The following is a 20,016-nucleotide window of genomic DNA, read 5'->3' on the forward strand; positions in this document are numbered from 1 at the left end:
TACCTGGCCTATAGTCATAGGAAGTAAAAGGGACTAAGAGGTCAGTGTTGCTGGTTGGGGTGTTCCTCATGCTTTGGCCCCATAGACGAGGCACCCGAACAATCCAGGGTCTCTAGACCAGACCATGGTATATCCCAAGGAATATGCACAGGGTAAGTTCTAGGGCCACAGAAGGACCAAAACAGAGCTATGTTCATGGCCCCTCCCAGCACAGGCATCCTTCACCTACCTGGAAGGCCAGGGCCAATATGCTCCTTGCTGCAGGCACATCCCCAGCCAGCCACTTCGATTTGGCACCCATGAGCCACAGCACCTCTGCCTTGGGACAGTGGGCCACAGCCCTCTGCAAGAGTGCTTCCAGAGACTCCCTGCAAAACAGAGACCACAGTCACTAGGGTCAAGGCCATAAATGAGAGCATACAGCCATGAAGATGCTGAAAAGACAGTTACCACTCCAAAGTTCGATACTATTAATGATTTATGAGATTTTACAATGGGGAGAGTGTGGGGAAATCTTTCTTTCCCATAAAAAAATCGAAAATTAACTACTGAAGTGGGTTCTATAAAGCAGAGCATTGTTTAAACAGCAGAGCCTTTTACAGTCATGTATCCTGGGGGCAGTGATAACGCTACAGTCTGGGGACAGCGAAGGCCCTTTTATCTTGAAGCACAGAGGACACCCTGACACCCATAACCCCTCCCTCCCCTCAAAAAGAGGTCTTACTGAGAGTGATTTTAGAACACTATTGAGAAAGGATACTTGTCAGCCTTGGATACTGGGTATGAAATCTCTGGATTATCTATGGTCCACCACCTCTTGGTCATAACACCTTCACTGATGACCCCTATGGGCCTCATGTGTTCAGCAGCAAGTGAAAGAACACACAAAACTATCACACGGAAAGTGCCTACAGAAGCAACATTAAGTTTCCCACAGCCCTGGGCCCAAATATCGATGACTTTATCAGTGTGTAAGTTAGCAGCAAAGAAAAAACAGGTTAGTAGGAGGAAACTGACCATTAAAACACTTGAGTAAATAGCAGTATACATTTTGGGCATGAGTCATGAGGTCTCAACCCACACCTGATATGAGAGAATCCCATGCAAATCAGCACTTAAGATTGAACCAAGTGACATTCTACAAGGTGAGTCATCAGGATCATTTCAGAAAGTTCTCAAGTTCCCTAAGGAGTTAACTCTGAAATACCAGCCAGCTGGCAGGGTAGGAAGAGGCCCTGTAGAAACTAACATTAACTAACACCAGAAAAGAAACAAGGGCTCAAAGTCCCAGCTGCAATGTTGGTGAACCAGTAAAGTCCGTGCCCACCCAACACAGGGAAGAGCTGAGGACCCAAAAGAGAATGCTATAGGGTGCTCAGGAACATGAGTCCAAATACCCCAGGGAGTTACATATTTAAAACAAGAAACTGCAATGCCTAATTTAATCAGCATTTACAGCCAATAAGGCAGACCCAAAGGTTTTTCCAATTAAAGAGTACAATTAAAGAAAATTGTCAGGGACCTCCTTCTGTGTACAAAAACCAGCCAAACCCCAAAAAGCCAGTGCAGCTTAAATGAAAAACAGACCGCATGGGCCCTGACACTGTCCCGCCCACTGCTGAAGACAGTGCCCAAGCACCGACAGCCTGCACTGGACACTCCTAGACCCACGCGGCACTAGTAAAGGACAGGCTTCCTTCATGCCTTCGTTTCTCAACTATCAAAGTGATATTCACATCACAGAAGGGCTATAAAGAATGAGGCGGTTCCAGAGTCCCAGGGGCCACAAAAGTATCTACTCTCCCTGTAACTTGTTCATGATCACAGAGGGTTGATCTTTAGGAAAGCGAGGTTTGAATCCAGTACCATGCAGATAGAAAGTGGAAACTGACTTCATACCTGGTACCATGGTTCTTCTCAAAGTATGCAGCTCGTAACCACACACTCTTCTTGCTGGGGAAGACTTGTAGGGCATAGGCATAGATGGCTCGTGCACATTCCAGGGCATTGTGAGCCACACACTAGAAAAGAGACACTATGAGGAAAGTAGTGTAGAACTGCATGGGGCAGATGATAAGTAATGACCTCAAGTAACAAATGTGCACTGGCCCTGATCTAATTAAACTACAATCTAAGACAAGAACACCAGAGAGTGGGGACACAGACACCCTTCTGGTCCCCTGGCATGCAAGAAGAGCTTGGTAAGAGGAGTACCAGTTGCTACCTGCAAGATAACAAATACACACAAATATGCATATGTCAGGCTACAGTTAAGGCAAGAGTGTGCATGTGCACTCGAGTGTGTGTGCATCATTGCACACTACTTTATAAATAATCTCCTCATTGAGTTTTATTTGCTCTTTTTTAAAATTATTTTTTATTTATAGTGTTCTGCCTATATATAAGTCCAGAAGATGGCACCAGATCTTATTACAGACAGGAATTAGAACAATCAGTGATCTGAACCTCTGAGCCATTTCTCCAGCCCTCCTTGCATGCTGCTTTTTATTAAGACTACTATGTATTTTCCATTAAAAAGTTTAAGCCATTCAAAACCTGTACAAGACAAATCAACATAAAGAGGATGAGAAGCCCACCAATCTAGTAAAATCACAGCAGACACCACTAGGCTCTGCTTCCTTTAAGTTTCTCCACCCTCACCCCATCCTCCAACACCAGGGCCTTGTAATGGTAAACAAGCGTTCTACCACCCAGCTACACTCCTTGCCCTTTCTATCTGTTATTTGGTAACCAATCTGCAATCTCAGCTTTCTGAATAGCTCTGGTACCATCAGGTCTGGATCCTCTAGGATTTTTTGTTTGTTTGTTTGTTTTTTGTTTTATAGTCAAGTGATTTTAGGGGTTGGAGAGATTACTCAGTGGTTAAGAGCACTTGCTAAGCCGGGCGGTGGTGGCGCACGCCTTTAATCCCAGCACTCGGGAGGCAGAGGCAGGCGGATCTCTGTGAGTTCGAGTCCAGCCTGGTCTACAAGAGCTAGTTCCAGGACAGGAACCAAAAGCTACGGAGAAACCCTGTCTCGAAAAAAAAAAAAAAAAAAAAAAAAAAAGAGCACTTGCTATTCTTACAGAGGAACCAAATTTGGTTCCCAGCACTCAAATCAGGTAGTTCACCCAAAACTCCAACTCTAGGACATATGACACCCTCCTCTGGCCTCTGCAGGTATCTGCAGACACACAGCAAATGCACACACACACACACACAAATATATACATGTACAAAACTAAATATAAGTCTTAAAAAACCCTCAACATTCATATACATAAAGTGACAGGTAGGGGCTGGAGAAATGGCTCAGCAGTTAAGAGTACTAGTTGTCCTTCCAGAAGACCCAAGAGTTTGACTGCCAACACCCGCATGGTGGCCCACAACAGCTGTCTGTTACTCCAGTCCCATGGGATCCGACACTTCTAGTCCCCTAGAGCACTAAATACACACACAGTGCACACATGCAAGCAAAATACCAATACACATAAAATAAAATAAAACAAAATAGAAAAAAAAGTGATAGGTAATGAATCAGCAGGATGGCTCAGGTTAAGGGACATAGCACCAAGCCTGACAGCTGAGTTTAATTTACAGGATTCACATAGTAGAAAGAAATAATCAAGTCCCAAGCAAGCTGTCTTCTGACTTTTGCATACATGCTGTAGCATGTATACACACACACACACACACACTCAAAAATTTTTTAGTGATAGGTAACATCAAATAACAAAGGCAGTCGCCAAATGTAGTGACAGCTCTGGTGAGAACTAGTTTAACTGATCTTCATGGTGACCATGAGACCCAACAACAAACTGGGCAGGTTCAGACACCTGTTTTTAGGTTCACAGAAGACTAAGATCTCCTTCTATGTTCTGCAGACAGTACTCAGGAGGCAGAGGCAGGAATATCTCTGAGTTTGAGGCCAGCCTGAACAGAGGGAGTTCCAGAACAGCCAGGGATACACAGAGAAACCATCTTGGAAAAACAAACAAACAAACAACAACAACAATAAAAAGGAGTATGAACCTGGGGTCAAGTTAATGTAATGGCCACTAGGGACGAACTATTACAACTATAAATGACAAAATTGCCTGAGTGGAGCTGAGTGTGGTGGTACACACCTTTAATTCCAGTACTTGGAAGGCTGAGGCAGGAGGATCTCTGCGAGTTTGAGGCCAGTCGGGCCTACACAGTGAGTTCCAGGCCAGACAGACCTACACAGTAAAACATCCCAGGTAGAGCTGTACTCACAGCTGCATATACACCACAGGGAAGTTAACTAGTTACCCACATCTCCTCAGATTGTCAGGTATCTTCACAGAGAGAGATGCCAATGAGCCTGGGAGTGTCCAAGACCCACAATGTATGTAGAAACAGGTGTGGGAGGAACACAAGTATGCCCAGATTTTGATCAGACCCAATCCTTCCTATATCACATAGCCTGATTCTGACTCGACCACCAGAGAACTCAAGAAGCGTTATATCCTGACCATGAATATCTAGAGGGGTCAGACTCTAGACAGGAAAAACCTTCTGTGTGGCTGCTGACCAAAACAATGAGGTCAGCTGCAAAGATTTTTAGAACCTCTACTGGTTTAACTGCCTACAGCATCAAGTAACGGTGTGCAGGGCCCAAAGAAGAGCACTAGGAGAGGACCCCTGTTTCTAAGCACACTAGAAGCATTACTTCTCATTCTTGCATGAAAAAGAAAACAGCTATAGTTACTGAGTAAATGTGGTTAAATGACAATAAAAAATGAGAAAAGCTGGGCATGACACTGCATGCCTGAAACCCCAGCCCTCCAGAAGCACAGAAAGCTGAAGAGGATTCTGAGCTCAGACTACCCTAGGCTACATCAAACAAACTAAAATCATTCTTGGCCTTCCCACATTTTTGTTATCTTCAGAGGTGTCTAACAAAGGCAGTAAAGGAGAGAGATGCAAAGCTCGTAATTCTGTGTTTAGAATAAAGAAGTTGTGGAAGTGCTAGGCTCCTTTAGATACAAAGAAATTTTCACTCAACACAGAGAGCATGTGTTTATGTTTTCTATATGTATATAGTTTACGTATGTATTTTAGTACTGCAAGTTGAATCTAATGCTTTGTGTATGCTAGGCATATGCTCTACCACCGAGTGATACTTCCAGTTACAATATGATGAAACCCTTTGACCTACCTTCAGAGTCAAAGAGTAAACTAGCTTGTACCTGAGCTCTGTGTCACAATGTCACACCAGTCTGCAGAAAAAGACGAAGCACTGGCCTACCCAAGTGAACAGGAACGCTCTTCATTACTAAGTAGTTTCAACTCACAGAAGATTTTTAAGGGCTGGAGATCTAGGTCTGTGGTACAACACTCATCTAACATGCACTAGACTCTGGGTCTAATCCTTGGTAGCAAAAATAGTAAGCAAACTAAAAACTTATGAGCTGAGCGGGAGGCCGAGGAAAGAGGATCACAAGTTTAAAACCACCCTAGGCTACACAGCAAGATCTTTTCTCAGAAAACCAAAAGCAAAGACTGGGGATGGAGCTCCTCCACTGGCAGAATGCTTCACAGCCGGCCATTTACAAAGTCTTGGGTTCAATCTCTAGCACCACATAAACCAGGCATATTGGTTCACACCTATACTTCTAGTACGTGGGAGGTAAAGTAAGAGGATCATCCTCAGCTACCCAAGAAGTATAAGACCAGACTTGTCTACAACAGATGTTATCTTAAAAGAATAAAAGTGGGGGCTGAAAACTTAGCTTAGCAGTTAGAAGCACTGGCTGCCTTTCCAGAGGACTCTGCACAACCTTCTCTAATTCCAGAGGATCTGATGCCCTCTTCTGGCCTCTGTGAGCACCAGACACACATGTGGTGCACATGAAGCCAAACCATTCATATATTCATATATATATGAATATGTTAAAAAGCCAAAAGCCAAATCAAAACAGAAAATCACTTGGCATATACCCTAGAAACAACCATATCAATGGAAAACAGTGTTCATTACTTTGGCTTGGATGCTCTTTCGTCTGTAAACTTTGCACTTGGGAGACTAAGGAAGGATTCTTGTCAGTTTGAAGTCAGTCTGTGCTATATAGTGAGACTGTCAAAAACTAACAAATAAATAAACAAACAAATTAAAAAACAAAACCAGCCATTATTAACAGATCCTCAAACTAGTAAGTTGATGCCTGGAGGATAACAACATAATTTTAAAATGCTTTCTCAAAAAATGCTTGTTAATCACAAAGGAAACAACAGTGAAAATACAAGAAAATCCTAATAGCTGCCACCTGGAACAGCTGATCAGCGTGAACAAGCACCTATACCTCTGTAGAACACATCACCATCAGAACTCTGTACGAAGGAAGACCTGACATCCTACACTACCAAAGACAAACCTCAAACAAGCCACAAGCAAATAAAACAGATAGCCAGGTCAAAATATATTCTGTAAAACCATTGGCCTCTAATACTCAAAATTCAGATTTAGGTAGGAGATGTAGCTTAATGGTAGAGCAGTTACCCAATATACGCAGGCCCCTGGTTCCACCCTAGCACCACATAACCAATCAACCAAATAAATAAATAATAAAAAGGAGATTCATAAAACAAAAACAGAATGAAGCCCTGTTAAGGTCTGTTCTCGGGCTGACCTGAGGCTATGATCCTGCAAGCGTCTAAAGAGAACATAGTTTTGGGGGGCTGGAGAGATGGCTCAGAGGTTAAGAGCATTGCCTGCTCTTCCAAAGGTCCTGAGTTCAATTCCCAGCAACCACACGGTGGCTCACAACCATCTGTAATGGGGTCTGGTGCCCTCTTCTGGCCTGCAGACACAGACAGATTATTGGAATACACACAGACAGAATATTGTATACATAATAAATAAAATATTAAAAAAAAACATAGCTTTGTTTTCATTGTTACTGTTTTATTTTACTAATAGGACACTAGGGGTCAATTCCAAGGGTAAGAAAGAGCATCTAATGCCAGGGTCTAATGACCCGAGTTTGATCCCCAGGACCCATGTGATAGAAGGAGAACTGACTTCTACAGGTGGTTCTATGGCCTCTACGTTCCATGCAGTGGGATGATGCACACATCCACAACACAAACACAAAACAAAAACAAACCTTTTTTGTTTTTGAGACGCCCTGGTTGTCCTGAACTCACTCTGTAGAACAGGCCAGTCTTTAATTCAGAGATTCACCTGCCTCTGCCTCCTGAGTGCTGGGATTAAGGTGCGCACCCTGTTTTAGTATCTTAAACATGTTTATCATCTAGCTTTATGGTTTTCTCTTTGGGAAACTATTCTGAGGAAATAATCTCTAAGAGGCAGCAACTCTATTTAAATGTTCCTGAAATAAAATCAGTAGTGGGAACCACGAAGTGGGAGAAAACCTGATTCCATAAAGGTTGTCTGCCACCTAACTAACAAAGTTGTACTATTGCTACACATAGCTGCCAACAGGCACATATTTGTAGTAGCTGCTTTCTCCATTTAGTAAGCACTCAAAAACTTAAACCGGGCTTATAAAAGTCTGCTGCCCTTATGACTGCAACCCCACCTAAAGTAAGTGTATCAGAGCTAAATGTAATACATGTGTCTGAAGTCCCAGAAATGAGGAAGTCTCTAAGGTCAACCTGTCTCAAGATATAGAAAGCAACCTGACTCATTTAAGGGGTCACTACTCCTGGCAAGACTACAGACTGGGAAGCAAGCAGGTGAACTTACACTGTCAGCATCTTCCATCCAGGTGTGTTTGCGATCTTCCTCCTCGATCCCGATACCAATCACAGCGCGCATAACTGCCTGGCACGTGGCCACACTCCCTGCCCTGTCACATTCTTCAGCATCCTGAAAGAGAAGCACAGAAATCTTGTTTGGATTTTCTGTTAAAGTGACTGTTATTTCTGATGAAAAGACATGCTGCCTTGGGCATAAAGCCTGGCAACCCTGAACAGTTTATCTGCCATGCTGTTGATGTTGCTGCCCTCATGTCCCTGCACTGACATGCTCAATAAATACGGTTTGACTGAATCAAACCACACTTATTCATCCAGTACATTTTAAGCAAGATTCTGCTGCATAAAGAACTTATAATAAGCTCTGACACCAAAGACCATCTAAAAATAGGTTTTGCAGCATTCCTGGGTATCTGAAATTATTTTTATTTCAAAATAAAAAGGCAAGTGTGATGGTACACATTTGTCATATCAGCTACTTGTAAAGTAGAAGAAGCATAAAGACCACAGTTCAAAGCTAACCTGAAATACTGACTAAGACCTTATCTCAAAATTAATGAAAAGTGGGCTGGAGATTATGTAATATTCCAGGGATACAGCACTGACTTGCCTAGAGTACTCAAGGCTCTGAGTTCAATCCCTGAAACTGCGGGAAAAATTAATTTAAGTGTGAGAGCTGGTAAGACAGTAAAGGCATTTGGGGTAAAAGTCTGATACCCTGAAAGTAATCCCAAGGAGGAGAGATCCAAAGGCTGTCATCTGATTTCTTACACTGTAGCGTGTGAACCTACACATACTAAAATGAGGCTGTAGCAAGGCATACACCTTACATTAAAGAAACTTTGAAAGGAGTGGAAGCAAAAGACAAGTTCAAAAGTATCTGTACTCTTTTTTTTTTTTAATTTATTTATTTATTATGTGTACAGCATTCCTTCCATGTGTGCCCACAAGCCAGAAGGGGGCGCCAGATCTCATTATAGATGGCTATGAGCCACCATGTGGTTGCTGGGAATTGAACTCAGGACCTCTGGAAGAGCAGTCAGTGCTCTTAACCACTGAGCCATCTCTCCAGCCCCAAGTATCTGTACTCTTAGGACTAGAACTCACAACTTAAATTAGCAAAAAGAGGAGGAACACGCTGACCTAGACAAGAAGTAGTGTTGGTGGGGATGCTGCAAGGGAGATTAGAGGAAAACCTGGGCGGGGGAGGGTCACAATAGATGACCACTCACAGGAGCAGTCTTCTGGGCAGGCCAACATGTAGCACGGTATTTCCAATTTTAGGACAGCAGATTTGGGACACATAGAAGAAGCCATATCTGTATCCAAACATTTTTTTTAAAAAAAGGTCCTACAGCCGGGCGATGGTGGCGCACGCCTTTAATCCCAGTACTCGGGAGGCAGAGGCAGGTGGATCTCTGGGAGTTCGAGACCAGCCTGGTCTACAAGAGCTAGTTCCGGGATAGGCACCAAAGCTACAGAGAAACCCTGTCTCAAAAAAACCAAAAAACAACAAACAAACAAACAAAAAAAAAAAAGGTCCTACATTATGAGGCACAGGAATATGTTACTGAAAGTTGGGGATAATAAAGGATCCTGGTAATAGGTTAGGAATCAAACAACTGACCCAACAGACAAATGTTACAGGGCATTTACAGTTTACCAGAAACCAAAATATTACAAATTTAAATATCTGAAAATAAACTCTAAGCTATTCTTGTCTGTAAGATGCTAAACTGTTTTCAGTGCCATTTTAAGATCAGCAACAGCAAGTGGGCTGAGTCGCTCTTTTTTTAAAATATTTATTTATTTATTATGTATACAATATTCTGTCTGTGTGTATGCTTGCAGGCCAGAAGAGGGCACCAGACCTCATTACAGATGGTTGTGAGCCACCATGTGGTTGCTGGGAACTGAACTCAGGACCTTTGGAAGAGCAGGCAATGCTCTTAACCACTGAGCCATCTCTCCAGCCCCCAAGTCACTTGCTCTTTAAAGGAGGGCATGGATTGAAAGCTGAGGACTATACACTGACCTCTATAGAAGGCAACTTTACTTCCTCTATCAAAACAATGTATGCACCAGAAATCCCACCTTATGGAATTCACCTTACAATATGCCCATATACGCAAATATACTTTTGAAGCAAATGGAAAAGCTACTAATAAGCTGTCCACAGCAACATGTGCAGGGAGGGACACACAAACCAATGCAATGGTCAAGGTACACTACAGGCTCTGACCTAGGGGGAACAAGATAAGAAATAAGCAAGGAAAGACAGGAACTTTATTCCTCCCTGAAGCATTAAGGAAGGGAAAGGAAAAGAAAAAGAAAGGAAAGGAAAGGAAAAAGGAGAGGAGAGGTGATGTGGGATTCCCCTCTGTATGCTGTGAATACCGTTGGTGAATAAAGAAACTGCCTTGTAACCATCACCTTTGTTTAGAAAAAAAAAGAAAAAGAAACTGCCTTGGCCTGTTGATAGGGCAGAAGGTAGATAGGCGGGAAAAACTAAACAGAATGCTAGGAGAAAGAAAGGCAGAGTCAGGGAGAAGCCATGGAGCCACTGCTGGAGATAAACGTGCTGAAACTTTGCTGGTAAGATACGATCTCATGGTGATGCACAGATTAATGGAGTTGGGTTAAATTAATACGTAAGAGTTAGCCAATAAGAAGATAGTAGACCAAGCAGTGATTTAATTAATGCAGTTTCTATGCGGTTACTTTGGGGCTGGGCAGCTGTGGAATGAACAATCAGCCAGCCTCCTTCAGACAAACTGGTACCCACGTGGCCAATTAAAATCCACTTACAACCTTAGAGAGCTTGGAAAGAAATACTAGACACTAAAAAATAAAGTTTAGCCACATTTATTCTCCTGAACGGGCTTTACTTGCTGGTGGCATGCTGTGGCTCCTTTAAGAGCAGTTTTCCTGGTTCAGCGGTAGCAGAAAAAAGGCCAAGGTTTTGAAATGCTGGCTTTCTGGGCTGTGCTGCCAGAGTGAACTCTTGACTCTGGAGGTCCAGCTATAGAGCATTTAAATGGGGATTGTGAACAGAGTGCTACAACTTGCTTAATGGCAACATAGATTGTCTGTGTGCCTGAAAATGGGGCTGTGAGCATGGCTCTCAGAGTCAGCAAACAGCTCCGCCATGCTGGACTGGGTAGGGTAAGCAGGTAGTGCTGTATTTCTCCTAGCAATGGCGTCGTTAGTTCATAAGAAGGGCTTAGCATTTTTTGTTATTTTTGTTTGTTTGTTTTTTGTTTTTGAGACAGGGTTTCTCTATGTTGCTTTGGAGTCAGTCCTGGAACTAGCTATTGTAGACCAGGCTGGCCTCAAACTCACAGGGATCCACCTGTCTCTGCCTCATGAGTGCTGGGATTAAAGGTGTGTGCCACTGCCCGGCAGAAGGGCTTAGCATTTTAAGAAGCACTTCTGGTCAGAAAATAATTACTGATACACAATAAGAACAATTCAGACATAAAAGACCTCTAAATGGGTCACAATATGTTTTAAAAATGTATGTAGGCTTGGGAAAGAGAAGATAAAGAGTATGAGAGTCATAAAAGGAAGTAAATGGTTTTAAAAAAATAAAACAAAGTCTTTAAGGAGACAGAGTACAGACAGTCATAGATTAAAGGAGTAAAGATAATAAAATAAATATTAAAAAGTAATAGAGTAAAAACCCATAAAGATGGAATATACAGGGGCAGGAGAGATGGCTCAGAGGTTAAGAGCACTGACTGCACTTCCAGAGGTCCTGAGTTCAATTCCCAGCCCCCACATGGTGGCTTACAACCATCTGTAATGAGATCTGGTGCCCTCTTCTGGCCTGCAGGCATACATGGAGGCTGAACACTGTGCACATAATAAATAAATAAATCTTTAAAAAAAAGATGGAATATACACAGAGTCTGGATTATGTATATTTTGTGTTGTCTTTGAATTTTTTGACTGTGAAGGAGCTAAGTAACCAACATATGTACTTTAAAGGTATCTTGACTTTCAGAATTTTGAGTCTAAGGTTATGTTGCTTTGGAAAAAGAGGTTCTGCTTTTGTTTCCACAGAGGATGAGAACCTGTGGAATCCTTCCCAAATAATGTGATTTTATGGACCAAGACTCCCCAAAAGGTTGCTGTGAACACCCCCAAAAATTACTCCACCCAATAAACAGCAGGAAGCAATTTGCAGAGGTACGCCTAAATTCCCTAAATAATTGTTTATAAATGTTTGTTTACATTTAAAGGTAAATATGCTATAGAGATGGATATTTTGCATTGGTATAGATCTTGCTTTATTGATAGAAAATTAAGGTCAATTTTGCTATACTGTGTATATGTATTTCTGATTTTGATTAAAGTATTGTGTGTACAGCTCATTTAAAAATGTAATGTAGCCGGGCGGTGGTGGCGCACGCCTTTAATCCCAGCACTCGGGAGACAGAGGCAGGCGGATCTCTGTGAGTTCGAGACCAGCCTGGTCTACAAGAGCTAGTTCCAGGATAGGCTCCAAAACCACAGAGAAACCCTGTCTCGAAAAATTTTTTAAAAAATGTAATGTATAATTAAGAAATATAGGTTAATAGATAATCATCTATAAGAGTCAAACTTGTAGTCATGTTAGTTAAGATTTTCTAGATACACAGAGATGTATTTCAGATGGATAGGCATTCTTCAAACCTTTCAAAGACTACAGAATATGGCATTTAAAATGTTTAAAAACTTAGGACTTTTCATGACAATTAGACTCATCTGCTTCTGGCAGTACCAATTACTTCAAGAGGAAGATGGGCATTGAAGAGGATCCTTATGTTTGTTAGCCATTTGGGCAAGAAACTGTTCTTGCTTAGACTGCTTGATGGTATGCTATATGAACTGAACTTGCAGGACCCACAGAGAAATGATTGCTGAACTTGCCTAAAGGTGTGATGGTCCTTCAGGGTTCCTGCTTCATGAAAGAGTCTTCCAGATATTCTGCAGGACACAGAAGAAAGCAACCGATGGACTTTGCCATTACAATGCAGAACAGATCTTCAAATTTCCTGATTCATGGAAAAGTCTGATGGATACTATGTGCCTGTAGGCTGCAGATGTGTGCCCAATGGTACAGAAGACCTTTGGGTGACTGTCCAGGCAGTGAGATGTCTCTGTTCATTCTAGAGTTTTGGAAGTTGCTTACAATGCACTTCCTGTAAACTTAGGTAATATTATACCCTTCTGGAGTCTTTAATAAAGTTGAAGAATAGATATATAGTTTTTCTTAGTTATGATAAAAGATAAAGTGGATATAAATATTGTAATTATGTTTCTTGCTTGATACCTGCTTTGTTATATGTAATTTTACTATGTTAAAGTTAAAACCTTCCTTTTTATTTAGACAGAAAAGGGGAGGCAATGTGGGATTTCACTGTGTATGCTGTGATTACCACTGATTAATAAAGAAACTGCTTTGGGCCTATAGCAGAGCTATAAGGGAACAGAGGTAGGCAGGGAAAACTAAACTGAATCCTGGGAAAAAGAAGGCAGAGTCAGGAGAAGCCATGTAGGCCCGCCAGAGACAGACTCTGGATGGAACCTTGCCAGTAAGCCACAGCCACTTGGTAATACACAGATTAATAGAAATGGGCTAAATTAAGATGTAAGAGCTAGCCAATAAGACACCAGAGCTAATAGGCCAAGCAGTGATTTAATTAATACACTTTCTGTTTCTGTGTGGTTATTTCGAGTCTGGGCAGCAGGGAACAAACAAGCGGACTCCAACAACAATCAATAGCTAGGCAGGAAGAGGTTAGGTGGGGCTGCAAAATATTAGTTAAAGATATGCTACAGTTGCTTACGCTGTGGAACATCTGTTTAATGATACAATGATGTGCTGCATTCTTTTATGCTCCATTTGTTTAACTCTGTGAAGCTGTGTTACTTTTACCTGTTGAAAACTTCTGAGTGGTCTAATAAAAAGCTAAACAGCCAATAGCAAGGCAGAAGAAAGAACAGGTGGGGCTGGCAGACAGACAGAATAAATAGGAGGAGAAATCTGGGGAGAAAGGATCAAGGATCAAGAAGGGCCCAGCCATCCAGCTACACAGCAAGCCACGGAGTAAGAAGTAAAGAAAGGTATACAGAATAAAGATAAAAGCCCAGAGGCCAAAGGTAGACGGAATAATTTATGTTAAGAAAAGCTGGCTATGGGCTGGAAAGAGGGCTTTTCAAGAACATTGGCTGCTCTTCAAGAGATCCTGAGTTCAATTCCCTACAATCACATGGTGACTCAAAAAACAGTGTAAAGAGATGTGGTGCCCTCTTCTGGCCTGTAAGTATACACGCAGGCAGAATACCTTATACATAATAAATCAATCTTTAAAAAGAAAAAAGAAAAGCTGGCTAGAAATAAGCCGTTAAGGCAAGGCATTCATATCTATGTGTATTTATTTGGGAGCTGGGTGGTGGGCCACCAACGAACCAAGAACCGAAAGAATAAAAACAACTAACAACAAGGTGAGACCTGCAGACAGGGAGAGAGCTCACTGGGATGAAGCAGGGCAACGTCACCAGCCAAGCACAGAGGAAGCAGGATGTGTACAAGATGAGGTAACAATCCATGAGCCACGTGGCAGCAAGTAAATTAAGAGAAATGGGTTAATTTAAGCCAGAAGAACTAGTTAAAAACAAGCCTAAGCTATCAGCCATGCATTTATAATTAATAAGAAGTCTCTGTGTGATTATCTAGGAGCTCGCTCGTGGGAGGAAAAAGTCCGCCTACAAATTACACCAAATGAAAAAAGATTAAAGCAGGGGATAGGGTTGTAGATCAACGGTAGAATGTTTGCCCAGTATATACAGGAGCCTGGCTTGCTCTCCAACACTAGAAAAATAATGAGTGAATGCAGGCCTCACATTTCCTAAAGACTCATACAGACCAACAGAACAGAACTAAGAGTTCCCAAATACATCTTCAACATTTATTATCAATTGATTCTCCATAAGGGTGCTAAGACCACTCAACGGGGCAAGGATAATCATTAGCTCTCAGGGTTTGGATCAGTGGTTAAGAGCATGTATTGCACTTCCAGAGTCAAATTCAATTTCCAGCAACTATATATATATATATATATATATATAAAACACTTCATGTGCAGGAGACCCAGTGTTTGGCCCCTGAAAGAGCATGCACTCACGTGCACATACTGGTCTAAATGAGAATGGCCCCCACAGGCTCATATACTTGACTACTTGGTCTCCAGTTGGTGGTTGATTGGGAAGAATTAGGATGTATGGTCTTTTCAGAAAAGGTGTGCCACTGGAAGAAAAGTTGAGGTTTCAGAAGCCTCCTGTCATCCCCAGCATACTCTCAATGTCTCCTGCTTATAGATGAAAACTCTCAGCTGTTCCCGTCATCATCCCCCCCGCCCCCCACCACGCTCCCCACCATGATGATAATAGACTCCTATTTCCCTGTAACTTAAGCCCCAATTAAACACTTCCTTCTATATGTTGTCTTAGTCATATATACATGATAAAAAATATTAAAAAATTTATTAGCCATTAACTCCCTAACCTCTAAGTAATCATTTTTTTCTCTACAGATTTCCTTTTCTATTTTACCTCTAATCTTTTTGGTAAAAAATTCTTTGGGCTTTTCAAGATAGGGTTTCTTTGTGTAACCCTGGCTGTCCTGAAACTCGCTCTGAAGACCAGGCTGGCATCAAATGGAGAGAGATCCATCTGCCTATGTCTCCCAGGTGCTCTGATTAAAGGCCTCACCCACACACCTGGCTGGGAAATGAATACCAATAGAATCATATAATATACAGTCATGTAGCTGAGCATGGTGGTTTTAATACCAGCACTCAGAAAGCAGAGGCAAACAGAACTCTAAACTGAAGAACTGACTGGTGTACACAGCAAATTCCAGGCTAGCAGAGCTCCTGTCTAAACAAGCAAACAAATAGCTATTTTTTGCTTAGACTGTTTCAATACTCATCCATCAAAGATGAGTTGAAATCGTTAACCCAAGCTAGGCAGGGCAATACAACGCCAACAGTCCTAGCACTTGGGAGGCTAGGGCAAAAGAATCTTGAGTTCCCTGGACAGCTGGGCTATATGGCAAGTTCCAGACTGGTCTGGGCTATATAGACCTTGTCTTTAAAAACAAGAATCTAAGTCCTATGATCTCTAGAGTTTTATTCATCTAGTTTTCATATTTAGTGCCAATTCTTTTTGAGTCCTATATATTGTTTCAGACAGGGCTCACCTATAGTCTTTAGTGGTAGAACTTTTCTAACATACATGATGCCTGCATTCAATCCCCGGCACCAAACACAGATAAAAGATGAATTTTATAGAATTTCCTGTGCATGTGTAATACTGGAGATTCAACTCTAGGCCTCCCATATGATAGATAAATATTGTAAAATGAGCTTTATCCACAGCCCTATAATGTTAATTATAATTTAACAAACTGTCAAAATTAAATTCTAGGACTGGTGAAACGGCTCAGTGGTAAAGATACATGCCACCAAGCTTGACACTCCGAGTTCAATCCCCAAGACTCACATGGTAGAAACAGAACCAACCCTCGCAAGCTGTCCAATGACTTCCACATACCCACTGTGGACACTCATAACAGATGTAATTAAAAAAGAGACTCTAATTTTAAAATTAATAGTACATCTAAGTCCCATAATAATGCCTCCTTTCAGCAGGGGAGGTGATATCTTTAGACACAGTGAACAAAAACTTTCCAAAGAAGCTTACTGAGGGACTGGGTTAAGAGTGTTGTACAAGTATGAGTGCCTGAGTTCACATTCCTGCCACGCACCCACATAAAAATCTGGCATGAGCTGGGCGATGATGATATACATGTTTAATTCCAGCACTTGGGAGGCAGAGACAGGTAAATCTCTGTGAGTTCGAGGCCAGCCTGGTCTACAGAGCAAGTTCCAGGATAGTCAAGTCTGTTACATAGAGAAACCCAAAACAAACTCGAAAAACAAAATTAAAAAGATAAACAAAAAAGCTGGTCGTGACCAGGCATGATAGTGCACGCCTTTAACCTCAGCACTCTGGAGGCGGAGGCAGGCAGTTCTCTGAGTTGGAGGCCAGCCTGGTCTACAGAGAGAGTTCCAGGATAGTCAGAACTACACAGAAAAATCCTATTTAAAAAGTCCCCTGTCCCCCAGTGCTAGAGCAGGAAACCCAATGTCTTCCTCTGGCATCTAAGTATTTCAAATAGATAAATCTTTAATATACACACTAACAACAACAACTGAAAGAAATGAAAAAATGCTTGGCGTGTCAGAACCACACTGCTTAGGCTAAGCTAAAAGAACAAACACTTTCTACAAGGGCCATCGCAGGAGCCGATAACAAGGTGGAGCAAGCGACCAGTTGACAGGAAGTGATCAAGAAAAAAGCCACAGAGAGTAAGAGGGAGTCAGAAGGATGGAGAGGAAGACACACAGGAAGTAGAAGGGAGGGACACCGAGTTGGAGTTTTGCTTGAGACAGCATAGCAGAGGTCTTTTCTATCACATCAGTAGAGGAGGGAGGTCAGCAGGGTGCTTTCTCTGCCTCTCTAAGCTAGCAGGCTTACACCCCAGCATCTGGCTCCAGAATCATATGGTAAAATCAAACAATTGAGATTTTGCTAAAAACAAAACAGCACTTAGGAAGCTGAGGCAGAAGACTGAGTGTTCAAGACCAGCTACAGCTATACCGTACTGTGTGCTCTAGGGCAGCTAGCTTCTGACCTTTTGAAGATTCTCCCCCTCTCTGCCTCCTCTCTGGGTATAGTAGCAATAAGATACTATAGATATGTTTGCTGGATATAAAATATACATGCACCACAGCCCTTTCAATCTGCAGTCTTCTGTCCACACTCTTGCCTTAAAAGGAGAAATCTGGCAGGATCTTACAGTGTAGATCTTACTGTCTCTGCTTCCTGACTACTGGGATTAAAGGTGTGTGCCACAACCATCCGGCCAGCCTATATCTTATATGAGACCTCAACACAAAAATCATCTGAGTCAGTGGTTAAGAGCACTGAATCTGAGTTCAATTCCCAGCACCTACACAGCAGCTTAGAACTGTCATTAACTCCAGTTCCTCTTTTGGAGCACAGATATGCACGCAGTTAACCATCTATATACATAAAATAAAAATGGAAAAAAATCAAGTCCAGCCTGGTCTACAAGAGCTAGTTCCAGGACAGGCTCCAAAAGCTACAGAGAAACCCTGTCTCAAAAACCAAAAAAAAAAAAAAAAAAAAAGGAAAAATATTTACTTATCACTCATTCAAGATTGAGTCCTGCTATATAGCCTAGCCAGGCTGTCCTTAAACTTGTAATCCTCCTGCCTTAGCTTCCTGGGTGCTGGTACAGGTATGCAACACCAAAGTCTAACTATGTATTTAGAAGAACACTGAGCAACAGCTTACTTGGATCCACTGTTCCCGATTGATCTCTACACCGTTGGCCCGCAGGGAAGTGATGGCACGGTCAATGATCTTCTCCACCATCTGAGTGTTCCCATTGGCCTCCTCCAGCTTGGCAGCTGTGATCCAGATGTGCCGGTCTGTAGGAATGTTCTCACGTGCTTTATTTAAGACCTTACGAGCATTTTCATAAGTTTCCAGCCTTGCCAAAGCAAGCCAAAGCTACACAAAAAAGGGAGAAAAAAGAGAGAAATGTGTTGAAGGCTAGTGGCACCAAGTGGCATCTTCCGGGCTGGATGGCCAGCCAGTCTCACTGGTCCACAGCACTTCTACAAAGTGCTTTCTGAAAGTTCCCAAGTATAAACAGAGCCTGAAATTATTCACAGGAGCCCCCTTCAATACATCAACTGTTCAGCTGTGCTTTCTGACCACAGAAAATTGATGGAACTCTACATCAGAAGTTCTAAGCACTGTTTAAATGTGCAGTGTGTCAGACTTGACGGCAGGTGCTAGGGTAAAAGGTGAGCAGAATGGAGGGCGAGGGTTGGAGAGTCGGCTCAGAGGTTAAGAGCACTGGCTGCTCTTCCAGAGGGCCTAAATTCAATTTCCAGAAACCACATGGTAGTTAGTTCACAACCATCTATAATGAGATCTGGTGTCCTCTTCTGGTATGCAGGTAGAACACTGCAAGATAGATAGATAGATAGATAGATAGATAGATAGATAGATAGATAGATAGATAGATAGATAGATAGATAGATAGATAGATAGATAAATAGATAGACGGACGGACGGACAGATGATGGGCAGATGGATGTGCAGGTAGAACACTGCATAATAGATAGATAGACAGATCTTTAAAAAAAAAAAAAACAAAACAGTGAACCAGATGGGTTCACAGACAGTTGTATGATGATGCTTAGCCCTCTGAAATTCTCATGCCCCAAAACTACTGACTGCAACATTCTACCCCTAAAATGTGCAGAATATTTTAGTTTGAGTGTGAATGTGTGCACATGCCTGAGTAGTGCCCAACACAGTTCTCTATAGCTATGAGGGATGAGCAAAAAGAGACTCAGTCTTGTCCATCTACTACATACACTGTGCACCAACGTGTACTGTGCACCACTTGTATTTCACACCCACCACATGCAATGCACTTTTACCTGTAGCATGACTAATTGAAGCCACCCGCTACCTTACTTAGCAACTACTATATAGAATACCATTCTGGGTTTCATAATGCCCTCTAATGCCAGGAACAGTAGCTTAAGTAAGCAGCATAGATATAGCAGTCTCAGGCCCTGGGCTTCACTTAAGCCTGGCAGACTCACCTCCACACTAGTGGGACAGCACTCTACTGCTCGGCTCAACATGATCCTAGCGTCTTCAGGCTCCTCAAGCTCAACAGCAGCTTTCCATAATCGGACAGAGTTTGGAACGTGCTCCAGGGCTAGGAACGGTCAAATAAGAGACTGGTGTCAGGATGACACTGCCAGTTGGGTAAGACCGCCCCCCACAGTGATAATCAAAAGCTGCAAACATGTCCGTTTGGTCAGCCCTTTGATGTTGACGTGGACATAAAGCCAGAAAGAAGAAACAGTCGAAGGTTTGAAGTTGTATCAACAGGACTTGTCACATCGATACTATACAGCTCCACTGAAACTTGAGAATAAGATGAACAAGAAAACAGGCTATATACAGGGAAAGACTTAAGTTGTCTAGATTGAGGGCAATGTTACATGGGTTACATGGGCACATACTCAGTAAGACATCAAACTGTAAACCTAAAATCCATGTATGGCTTACTAAAAATATATTTTAGCCGGGCGGTGGTGGCGCAC

The 20,016-nt window shown here is 42.3% G+C and overlaps 1 protein-coding gene across 1 annotated transcript in view; it reads right to left on the bottom strand.

Annotated features, from left to right (window-relative positions):
- The window catches only part of Prpf6 (pre-mRNA processing factor 6), a 56,972-nt gene that overhangs the window by 8,350 nt on the left and 28,606 nt on the right, over positions 1 to 20,016 (bottom strand). Inside the window, exons 10-14 of the mRNA XM_005362670.2 lie at positions 19,507 to 19,625; positions 18,176 to 18,394; positions 7,734 to 7,856; positions 1,900 to 2,021; positions 230 to 368 (exon numbers count right to left, since the gene is read on the bottom strand). Coding sequence (XP_005362727.1) covers positions 230 to 368; positions 1,900 to 2,021; positions 7,734 to 7,856; positions 18,176 to 18,394; positions 19,507 to 19,625 — 722 coding nt within the window. The remainder of the gene's footprint in view (positions 1 to 229; positions 369 to 1,899; positions 2,022 to 7,733; positions 7,857 to 18,175; positions 18,395 to 19,506; positions 19,626 to 20,016) is intronic.

The sequence above is a fragment of the Microtus ochrogaster genome, linkage group LG8 (genome assembly GCF_000317375.1).
Source record: "Microtus ochrogaster isolate Prairie Vole_2 linkage group LG8, MicOch1.0, whole genome shotgun sequence".
Classification (NCBI taxonomy): Eukaryota; Metazoa; Chordata; class Mammalia; order Rodentia; family Cricetidae; genus Microtus; species Microtus ochrogaster.